The following is a 12191-nucleotide window of genomic DNA, read 5'->3' on the forward strand; positions in this document are numbered from 1 at the left end:
TTTGGCTTAAAAAGAATATATAACTGTTGTTATGTCAATTGTTTGTAGCCGATATGCAATACTTATTTTAATATAAAGAAATATATCTAATGTTTTGATGTTTACCTTTATTCATGTTGCACATATCTAAGTCTTGAATTAAATTTAAAACAAATCCGCGTCTCAAGCATGATAAATGCGCAAACGAAATATCACTATCTTTGAAACTTTTGTCACTAGCATAATCGCTGGTATTGTGAATCAGCCTTTTCATAAGAACATGTAACACAAAGCAAAAGACGCTTTATTCAAAGTTCTGCTTTAAATTGATCAGTGGGAATCAATTGTTTTCCATTGGCGCGAATTATCGGGTAAATTTCGGCGATATTTAAAACTATCGGCTCAAAAGCTAACAGTCAAAATAAGCAATTCAGAAGATACGAGCATGCCGCCCAAGTGTAAATTTCAAGAAGGTACTTCACGTTTAATTTTTAATGTATCGAAGGTCCTAGCGTATATTTAATGAATTTTTTATCAATATTATCAATGAATAATAAATATTTTTTTTATTCAGCTATAATTCTTCACCTTATTTTCAATAAATATCTGCTAATTTGTAGGGGAGAAGGTTCTGTGCTTTCATGGGCCATTAATATATGAAGCAAAATGTCTAAAGTCCTCCATTACTAAAGAAAAGCAAATTAAATATTTCATTCATTATGCAGGATGGAATAAGAAGTAAGATTTTGTTTTACATTGTCTATTTCTAATAAGATTGAAATCATAAATACAATTGTAATATAAACAGTTGGGATGAGTGGGTTCCTGAAAGTCGAGTACTTAAATACAATGAAGCAAATGTACAAAGACAAAGAGAGGTTCAAAGAGCACATTCGAATCAACAATCTGCGCAGAAAAATAAAAAGGGTAGTACCTCATCCAAAACTCAAGGACGTAGGAGTGAAGGTGGTCGTGAGAAGGATACTGATAGTAGAGCTAGCACTCCTGTTGCAACAGTTGATAAAGGTGTTAGTCGGTTCAGTAAAAGTGCTGGTAGTAGTGTTACGCCATCATCTTCGCATGATTCCACATCAGATGCACCACGCAAGAAGCGCAGGTTTGTCTCAAAAAGATTTCACTAATTTTTACAAGAAGCTTAACTTTATGTGCTAGATGTATAAAACGAAATACTTTATTGTAGCCGATTAGAGCCATCTGGTGAAACGGAAGAATATCTTACTAAAGTGGAAGTTAAAATTAAGATACCAGAGGAATTAAAGTTTGTACTTATAGATGAATCAGAAGTAATATTGAAATATCATAAATTACCTGCTTTACCTGTGAAAAATACAGTTGACAAAATTTTAGATGACTATGTAGATTCAAAGTCGGTAGGAAAAAATGACTCTGTTAGGTACTTGCATTAGTAGTTTTCATATAAATAGCTGTCAGTTTTCTTCGTTTGAAGATGAATAACCTTAAATTCTGAATTATTTTCAGGGAAAGCACATTAGAAATAACTAAAGGTATTCGCGAATATTTCAATATTTCTCTAGGATTGCAATTGTTATATAAGTGGGAACGTCCACAATTTATACAAATTATGAATGATAATCCTGAAACACTGCCCAGTCAACTATATGGTGCATTTCACTTACTAAGACTATTTGGTACTATTTTTAAATATAGTTTGTAATAACACTCTTATGTATTTATCATCGAAAATATTGCTATTATGTCAATTATTTTTGCAGTGAGACTTGGAGGAATGTTGTCGTACACTACATTGGACGAAAGAAGCATACAATTGTTACTGTCTCACTTTCATGATTTTTTACAATACTTACAGAAAAATAATACTGAACTTTTTAATCTTCAACAAGACTATGCAGACTCACCACCCGATTATCACAGGAAATATGCATAAGTTAGTATAAATGTTTGGATACTTTTAATTAAATCCAACAATACTACAATATTTTATCTGAGATTATTAATAAGGCAGCTACAATACTTCTTCAAGAAATATATATATGTACATTTACGCGTTATTAGAAGTTATTCAATATAGAAAATAGAATAATATAAGAAAAATTCTAAGAATTGTAAAAGTTGTGTTGAAATATTCTCGAAAATTTTCCGTTGTGTGAATATAGCATTTCAGTTTATTAAGTGCACAAAAAATGTAACACATTTTATAGTATATGAATTAGTTTAGGCTAAAATATTAATATGATTAATATGAATATATATATACATATATGCATATATACATGTATATATACATGTATACCCATATATATATATCTCTTTTTTTTATTGTAAATATAATGTATTACGATTTTATTATCTAATTACAATTTTATACATGTTTGGAAATACTCAACTCACGAGCGTAGCTTGTGTTTGATTAATACCATTCTAAATGCACGTTTTATCTCTTCTTGCTTTTTTAACAGTCTTCAGGTAAAATTATGTTAAATTACCGAGATTAAAAAGTTACGTTATGTATATTTATTATGAATTAAATATACATAGTAGAAATTTATGTTGTTATGTATAAATATATGATTTTATTTATATGATATGAAATTATGATTTTATCGTATTTTCCAAACAAGATATCAATCATTGATTGCCTATATAAATTGTAAATTTCAATGATACGATCAAATCATAAACATTCTTACAATATGCAAATTGTTATTGTCTATACGCATTCATTTATATAAGAATAGACATTTCGCGTTACATAAGACGTATTATTGTTTGATATACGCATATATAGATATATGTATGCATATATAGATAAACCAAATGCAGTACAGTTGCATTCATCTAAATCCATGTTCATTTTTTCTGGGAAATAATATTTAATGACGATAAAATTAGGTTTTTGCGATGATCATCTTTCTTGTATTTATATAGGACTAGCAGTCGATAACAGCACATGTATATACACAATGAAAGTCGACGAGAGTAATATATACAGTTAAGTGCGTACACAAACGTATCATCTAGTCTACAAACATCGGGTCAGTCAGTCAGTGGCAAGAAAAAATGGCGGATGTCGAGTTGAACGTCGACAACCTGATACAAAGATTGTTGGAAGGTACGTGATAAAAAGGGAGCCTATGTGAAAATAAAGTGTGAAATTGTTTTCGGTAATATCATCTTCAGTTTGGTGTACAGTTGATTGAAAGTTTTCTCGGTAATACCCAGTGAAAATCGCTCAATGCGAAGTCGCGCCGCGTACATCGAGTATATATGTATACGATTTCTTTCCAGCCAAAGGAAGATTAAATCGTGCGCGATCTACTTTATGACATCCAATATCTGTGTATATTACGAGTCGACGAATGGTTTTCCTCGAGTCTCCTCGTTTGTCGAAAGTTCGTTTCTAATTCGTGGTTTGTAGGATATTAGAGAGAAAAGCACATATATATATATATACATAAAAAAAAAAGAAAAAGATATCGATCTCTTCCAGTTGTTGCAGTCCGTCGTAATTCTTTAGACACGTCAGAGGTCTTTGGATTTATTCCGCACTTTTTCTTTACTTTCTCAGAAGGCAAAACTATTTCCTTTTGTTTGTTCTCTTTTCTCATGCTACATGTCGGAACACTCTTTGCGGTAAAGTATACCACACGCAGAAAGACCAGGTTCAGAAGAAAGCCAGGCTAAAAGATATTTTCTCTCCGGATTTTGCCGGTATGCAACAAGGAAACCACCCCATGTAGTTCTTTTTTCCGTTCTTTAGTTGCGCTTTTACCTGCCTCAACGTCGTGCGTGAACGCTCGCCATCGTTTGCTTATGATTTACGATGTAAAATAAAGTAGAAAGCTAGATATACAGCATTGTGGTACCTGCAACATCAAAATTTTCCCAAGATATCATCTTCATTCTCAGTCAACTCAATCATCATATTGATAATGTCCCATTAGCTTCTTTATGGCAAGAAACTATGTGTGAATATGTATGAATTTTCTATTAAAGTAAAATACGTAAGTAAAATATAACTGTATCGTAATGTATCTAATACCTGTTAGAACACAAAGCTTTTGGGATTGTCTATATAATGAATAAATGCATTAAACTCAAATCACTTTCTTCAAATAATAAGCCATATTTATATAAAGGGTATAATTTGTAATGATCCAATATGCACGTAAATTATTGCTTGAATGCAGGTTAATTTAAATGCATGTTTCATATGATATTTGTCAGTGTTGTTTTTAGCTTTCATACGAATAGTATGTGTACAATTATTTTCCATCTTCTTTTAGCAAATCGATTACTTTTTTAAGAGAATAGTATCACATTCTTCTTCAAGAACTTACGGCACAATTTGATGTATATTCATGAGTATGTTTTAGTATCAATGTTTATACTACCCTGGCATATGTTTCTTTCAATGTGTTCAGTTAATAAGTATACATTACAACACTGACTTTCTTAAGCATATTTGTTGCGAGCCTATTATTTGACGTACATATATTATAAGAAGGCCAAATTGTTTGTTATGTACCAGAAAGATTGATGTATATAACACATGTGTACCATTGCTTAATAAGGAAATTTATTCTTCTGAGAGTTGCAAAAGGAAACTTATTTAATTTGAATGAAGATGTTAATGCTTGGTGAAGAAAAATCATTTTGATCTTTCCTGCGTGCCTGCAGTACTATCTTTGTATTTTATCGCGAATAACATTTCCATGAAACGTTTATTACAATATACGAATTGATAACGCTGTTGAAATGAATCGTAATACGTCGCGGCTAAAGAGCAGTTCAAATTATCGCGTGTGTGAGCAAATATAACGATGACGATGACTACAATTTTTTCATCGTACGCCCCGTTTCCATAAATAAACCGAATTATTAATAGACTTTATTTCCGACATTTTGACATTTTCGATCTCTCTGTTATTCTTCTGCTACAGGAATTCCGTCATTTTTTTTTCTCTCTTTCCCTTTTCGCCATTAATTATGGTGCTTAGATACTCGTTGATGTGACCTTGCTGATATGCAGTTTTCCAATAACCATCATCGGCCCAGTTTAACCACACCGTGAATTCCTTTATAGCTATAAATAATCCAGTGACACTGATGCAAGGTTCCGAAGAGTAATCTGCGAACGAAATTTCATATTTCTTTGCTCGTTCGTATACGTATACATACGTACAACGTACTCTTGATATACATGCATATACATATTATATTCTATACGTTACTGTAGTCTATATTCATATATCACGATCAGTGGTATCTACACGTGATCACCAACCGGCTTCGAGCTTTTGTTTTCAGCTGTTCCGCAAGTTTACGCTCTACGGTATTATTCGAACTCATACAGCCGCTTAATCCCTTCGAAGCATTATAACGACGGTGTACGACAACCATTTGTGTCCCCGAGTATTGCATCAGGAGAACACCTATATCGCATTGCTTGATGTTTTTATGATTAAACCTCTTGCGTTCTTGCGTCTTCAATCTTAACGGAGAAGATCATATATGTATAATACCGTTGCCTGAATGATAATTTTTCATTACATGAATATTTTAATGTAAAAAAAGAAAAACGATACGAGATAGTAAAATCTAGATATTTATTTTTGTTTCGAAGGATCAACCTTAAAAGTTGTCATCGAAGGAAATCACGTTAACGCTGTCACAGATGAAATTTCATCCCGTGTGCATTTCTTTTTTATTTTAAAAATTGATAATTGATTAAACAAATAAAATTAATATATTCCATCATAAAACTATTTTTTACAAACTTACAATACATTTAATATTACGGTATCAATACAAAATACTAAGTGCGTAATAAGGTACTCGTACGGTTTTATTCTTCGATTAAATATTATAATTGCGTATAAAACGAAATTCACCGATCGAACATGACAAAACAAAACATGCACAGTGTGGAATTTCATTTACGCTAGCGTTTAAGGGATTTAAACACGAAATGTGATATATGAATAACGAACTTTGTCATTCGAGTCGATCGGAAAAAATTAGCCAACATTAGTCCCGAACGTGTCCATATTGTATTTATGTAAACAACAAGAGAAAACCCTACCGAATAGGACGATCCGTGGAATCCGTATAATCGTATTACCCTTGTTTTTCCCCCTTTTGAGAAAAAATCGACTCTCGGCAGTCAGATACCTTCATGCTCCAGCGTAGAGTTATGCTCGATGTACCTGTGACAAAACGACTCTCCGATGCCTCGCGATGCGTCGCCCAACCCCGGGGACAGAGGCAGGAAATCCATTTAAACGTGCGAATTTTTGGGCGCAGTCCGAGGATGCCGGCCAGGAAAGACCGTCTTAATGTCAGAGGGCGAGGTGCGCGGCCTTTGCCTCAAGTCACGGGAGATTTTCCTTCAGCAGCCGATCCTGCTTGAACTGGAGGCGCCGCTTAAGATTTGCGGCGATATTCACGGCCAGTACACCGACTTGTTACGGCTATTCGAATATGGCGGTTTCCCGCCAGAGGCGAACTACTTGTTTCTCGGCGACTACGTAGACAGGGGCAAACAATCGTTGGAAACGATATGCTTGCTGCTCGCTTACAAGATCAAGTACCCGGAAAATTTTTTCTTATTGAGGGGCAACCACGAGTGCGCCAGCATAAACAGGATATACGGGTTCTACGACGAATGTAAGAGAAGATACAACATCAAACTATGGAAAACGTTCACCGATTGCTTCAATTGTCTACCGATCGCTGCGATCATCGACGAGAAAATATTCTGCTGTCATGGCGGCCTCAGTCCAGATCTTCAGGTGATTCGATATCGATCTCTGCAGAAAATTATTTGCAAAATTTTCGAAATTAAATTACCGGGGATTTTTACGTTTTTTCATTTGTATATATCAATGAATATGTTTTTAACGCAGATGATGATTTATTTTGAGGATGATTCTGGAGATAAAAGATCGTGGGATAATTTACAATTTACTTCCTTATTATTCGTTGTTAGACGATATATATTTTTTTCCTTTCTGTAAATTTTTATAATTTCCTATAACATCGAAAGAATTAGTTTTAGTATCTATGTCGATTCTATAGATATTCCTTCTTCTCTGTGAGTACTTTATGCTCATAAAATCATATACTTTTTTGTAACGCTCTATATAGTCTGATATTTATTTGTGTCTATGACTATTGAATTTCTACGTAGTTGTTATCTATAGGAATAATAACAACCGTGAATGGTCAAAGAAATAACAAAGCGAAAGATTAGCAAAGAAAGAAAGCAAAGCGATATTTTAAACGTTGGATAAGAGGCAAAATTTTTCAAGCAAGAAGTCATTCCTGTAATGTTGCGTGCGGAAGTGGCGCGTTAAAATCGATACGGCATTAAAGAGCATTTCTTAACGAGCTAAGCGGAAAATTTATGAAATACACGTATGTCCATTTGTATAAACGATTAAGCGTCTTAAAGTATATAATTCGTAAAATTTCTCGCTACTATCCTCGGATAACTTACATTTATTCGAAAGACGAAATTAACAAACAAATTACAAAATATGTTGAAATTTGCGATGCACTGGAAAATAGAGAAGAATAACTAATATAAATGGAATCTATATTTAAAACAGAATTTTCGATATTATTTTTAAGGCGTTAAGATGAGTTAAAATTGCGATTGTTAGCACGCAACTGTTGATTGGCTTATACATATAACGAAGCGTGAAATTCGTTGATTTATTTAATCCTGTTGCAGACGAATATATGATATGAAATTTGTACTCGCCAGGGAGATTTAATATTCGATTTTCATTTAAAAAATAAGACCTAAATCGATGACCGTGTTTTAATATTCTACTTCTATAGCTTCTACTATTTAAAAATTAAATTCCATTAACCTTGGCTGAATTTGGAGCTAGATCTGGCTCGTGTCCATTGCGTATCCATATTTCTCGAATCTTTCGTCTTTAATTGAAACCTTCTGTAGCATGTTCGTTCACGAAGGAAGATTTATAAAAGAACTGGCCGCTGGAAATATTGATTTTCTATTTATACTCAATGTAAGAAGGAAAATATTAAAAGCTTGATCCCTGTTAGAATGTCAAAAGATTAATATCTTTATAAAATAAACTATCGATCTTTTGTCATTCATAAAAAAGGTCACTTCTTGAGAAAGTTTCTTTCATAAATACATTGCTACTCTGTTTTTGCCGTTCGATATTTCCTTCGATAAAAATTTGTAACAATAAGAATTGTCGAAGAATTTTCGAGGAAGGCCTACAAGATAAAATAGTGAATTGTCCTAGCCCTTTTTTAATTATTAGCTACGTTTAGAGAACCTTCTTTTTAATATTTACAAAATACATAAAAGTTTTATGAAACGATTCTGCTATTTAATAGACTCCTCTTTTCGGAAGGTTTTTCAATTATTACGTAATTAATGTAATTTAATTTCATCGTATGTTTAACAATATTTTCATCATAAAATTATCGACACTCAAGAAATGTACAATAAAAAATATTTATTTACTATCTAGCAGAATATGGAACAAATCAAAAGAATAATGCGTCCGACAGATGTACCTGATACTGGCCTTCTCTGTGACTTGTTATGGTCCGATCCAGATAAAGAAGTCCAGGTATAATGTTTCTTCGTTATGTAATCATTTATCGTCGATTCTTCCAAAGTAATTCCAAACTAATATATTACGGATTTTTGTCTTCTATGTTTTAGGGATGGGGCGAGAACGATAGAGGTGTATCTTTCACATTTGGACCAGACGTGGTGTCGAAGTTTTTAAATCGTCATGATATGGACTTAATATGTAGAGCACATCAAGTAGTCGAAGACGGTTACGAGTTTTTCGCGAAACGACAATTGGTCACCCTGTTCTCCGCGCCAAATTACTGCGGGGAGTTCGACAATGCCGGAGGAATGATGAGTGTTGACGAAACTTTAATGTGCAGTTTTCAGGTAGGATTTGTGAATATTCGATGATGAAATAGTAATGTTCGCTTAAAGTCCAATAAATTAGGGTACTAGATTGTAATTTATGTTAAAATAAGGAAGAACAAATGAGACTGCATGTAAAAATGCAATCAATTATATATAAAAATGGACGATCTGATCGCCTACCTATCACTCTAGTTTTTGTCAATAAGTTTAGGTCATGCCTGAGCCTGAGATATTCAGTAGTTGAGAATAATTGCGGTCATTTGAATTTGGGTGAAACATTTGTATTGTATTTTAAGCGAGCGCTACTGCATTATAATTTGTTGAGCATTGCATGGTGCATTTCGTTCATGTCTTATCTATTATTCATGGTGTACATGCAGATTTTGAAACCGTCAGAGAAGAAGGCTAAATACCAGTACTTAAGTTTGAATACGGGTCAAGCTACAAGACCATCTACACCACAAAGGAATCCAGCCAAAAAGAAATGACAGCCTTGTACTCGGTTTTTCCTTCATTTAAGGAAGCTCGTCGACAAGGCGGCAAAATTTTTATTAAGGCGCGAACATTAAGAGCATAACATTGTATGATATGTTCTATCACTAACTAGCGGTTATGCCAAACAGATGAATAGTAAAAAAGAAAAAAAAAATAACAGGAAAGAACGGGTGAGACACGTAGTGGTATTTGTGATCGTTAAAGACTTTAATAACAAAAGGCAGTTTTAATTTCTTTTCTTCGAGTATGATTTAAATATAGCATTTTAAGTAATTATTATTATGTTGACTGATTAGTGATTAAAAGGTAATCGTATATCGATAGAACTCGCCCGAGTGTGCTTGTTACGAAAAGTTTAAAAACAAACAAAAACCAAAAAACAAAAAAAAAAAAAAAGGACGGTAATTCTGACTTCGCTAATGCTTTTTCGTGAGTATTACTTTTCATATTTTAGCATGAAGACGTCAAGGGAAAGGAGTAAAATTTACTTCTTTCCTGACTTACATCTGAATAAGATGATTAATATGATAATTAAAAATTAATACTTTCTTTTTTCATTGGATTTGGATCAAGGATCACTTCTCTGTTCTCTAGACAATTATGTAACTATATCTTCCAGATCCGAGTGATTCTTTTATTGCCATTAACGTTTCAAAGAAATTTTCACATTCTCATTTTGACTATTTATTGCTTCCATGTTCAATGTTCAGTGTAATTATTAGATATTGCTGATTATTCCACTTACTCTTATTGCCATCGCTTTGCAGCTGATTTGATTAGAATTGTTTAATGAAACGCGCTGTATCATGTACATAGATATTCTTTCATTTCGCTCTACATTTATTTTTCCGTTTCTTATATTTTTCTTCGTTCGCGTTAAGTCGTATTTCTATGTACACACACGATTAAATACATATTTTAGTTTTCAGTATTCCAAACTATCGACAATATGTTTCAAGGTACGTTGTAGAAATGTTAGATTGTTTATTCTCTATGAACGAAAAATCAGAGAAAAAACAGAGAACCAGTATTTTTAAGATGATGATTTTATGCAGATTATTATTATCGCCTTTATTCGAAGGACATATGCTCGAACGAAACAAATGGGTATTAAAGAAAATTAAAAAGATATTAATTCAGACGCAAAATATAATTATTAACGAGATATATGTATTAGCACTTTGCGTGTAAGAAGAAGAATCTCAGTCGTTGAGAGATTTTTAATCTTGCGATGAAATAGATCGAATACATACGTATTACGTATATTAAAACTGATTTACAGGCTATCAAATCGTCGAAATGCAATTATTATTGGCTGATAAGAAAAAAAGCCCTTGGATGATTGCCATTTATAGGAACGTACTATTTCACTTTCAGATGTTTTCGTCGCTTTATTGTTTCGAATGTAACTCGATTACGTAATTAATTGATATGAGGCAATAGGCAGCATTTAGTACTGTACTACCTAATACGTGCTTTGGTAAAATAGTAACATACACCGTATTTCATTTTTGTTCGTACTTCGTGAAACATTTATTCTCTTCGAATTGTTTTAAGGAGAACCCGTTCCTTGCATTAAGTACGAGTTAATATTTCTGTTATGTTGTGCAATATAAAACGTAGTTCGCATAAATGAAAAGTCTAGAAAGTATCAGAAACGATTTGAATACCAACGTCTATAGGAGATAAGTATCTAAGAATATTTACGAAGAGTACATTAAAATGGAAACAATACACTATTTGAAAAAAATCGAAAAGAAAAAATAAAAAAGATATATATATACATATATATAAAAGTAAAATGAAATGTAAGTACATTAGACCGCACCGTATCATCGGAATGACTTACATAGTTCCAGAAATGAACAATCGTAAAACGGTCAAACGTATTATCTGAAAGTGAAATAAATCGGATTCGATGCATTACGTTTAGATAATTAAATAAAAAAAAAAAGGACTAGCCAATTTGTTTATACAAATACCAAGTAATTTATGTTTGTTAAAATTGTTATTTATGCAGCGAGGATGAGTTATTGTGAACTTTTTTCTATAATCGTGAGAATTTTAATCGATTTATTATATCGTTATGAATTGTTAAATAGAAGACAAAAATGGGCATATTTGACGAAGTTGGCGACAGTACATCGTTCTGAATTTACTCCTACTATTTAGACAATTCTTACAGAGGTCATGCGATTTAAAGCAAGCCGACATAAAAACGGCCATTTTTCTTCCCTCGTCACATTCTCCTCCATTGACCCTTTCTTCCTCTATTTCTCCCTCCCAATATAAGTTTAATTGTAAAAGAAGCGGTTGTGATCCCTCGATATGCGTTCTGTCCGAGACCCATAAATTATATACACAGATATTATATTTGTAAAGAGCCGATCGGTCGGGATTCGACGATGCTCTATCAAATACGAGAATAAAGTGTAATTATTAAACACAAGTTGCGTGAACTTACATACATCGGCTACTGTCTATTGTTACACCGATCGAATCCCGGCAGAACAGGCCAATGCAATGGACATCCTAAAGATGTAAAACTTTCAGATAATAAACATGCATATTGTTGTACAAACCTGTTCCTTTGGGTTTGATATTTCGCTTTCAGATTAAACTCCTTTGTATAAATACAGATGACAATGCAACAAAGAGGGAGATAGAGATGGAGAGAGCGATAAGATCACGCATATAAGATCATAATTTCGTAGAGAAAGGAGATTTGTAGTAAAATTTAGGCAGTGTTTATTTTATTCGTAGACAGCACGAACGAATA

General features: G+C 32.9%; 1 protein-coding gene across 7 annotated transcripts; it reads left to right on the top strand.

The window, feature by feature from the left end:
• Positions 1-230: 230 nt before the first annotated feature.
• LOC138183417 (serine/threonine-protein phosphatase PP1-beta catalytic subunit) lies at positions 231-11993 on the top strand. Of its 7 annotated transcripts, none has more exons than XM_069120293.1 (8): positions 231-452; positions 600-717; positions 788-1096; positions 1181-1393; positions 1480-1649; positions 1734-3091; positions 8502-8600; positions 8696-8735. In XM_069120293.1, the coding sequence occupies exons 1-6, from the start codon at positions 425-427 to the stop codon at positions 1904-1906; spliced, it is 1011 nt and encodes a 336-aa protein (XP_068976394.1). In that variant the 5' UTR covers positions 231-424; the 3' UTR covers positions 1907-3091; positions 8502-8600; positions 8696-8735. The 7 variants fall into 7 exon arrangements, with proteins under 7 accessions (XP_068976394.1, XP_068976395.1, XP_068976396.1 ...); XM_069120294.1 differs by having other exon boundaries at positions 8499-8600; positions 8696-8718; XM_069120295.1 differs by lacking the exons at positions 8502-8600; positions 8696-8735 and adding an exon at positions 6167-6305.
• The last annotated feature ends 198 nt before the right edge of the window (positions 11994-12191 follow it).

Source organism: Bombus flavifrons, chromosome 9, assembly GCF_040668555.2.
Source record: "Bombus flavifrons isolate JBK064 chromosome 9, iyBomFlav1_principal, whole genome shotgun sequence".
NCBI classification, from domain to species: Eukaryota; Metazoa; Arthropoda; class Insecta; order Hymenoptera; family Apidae; genus Bombus; species Bombus flavifrons.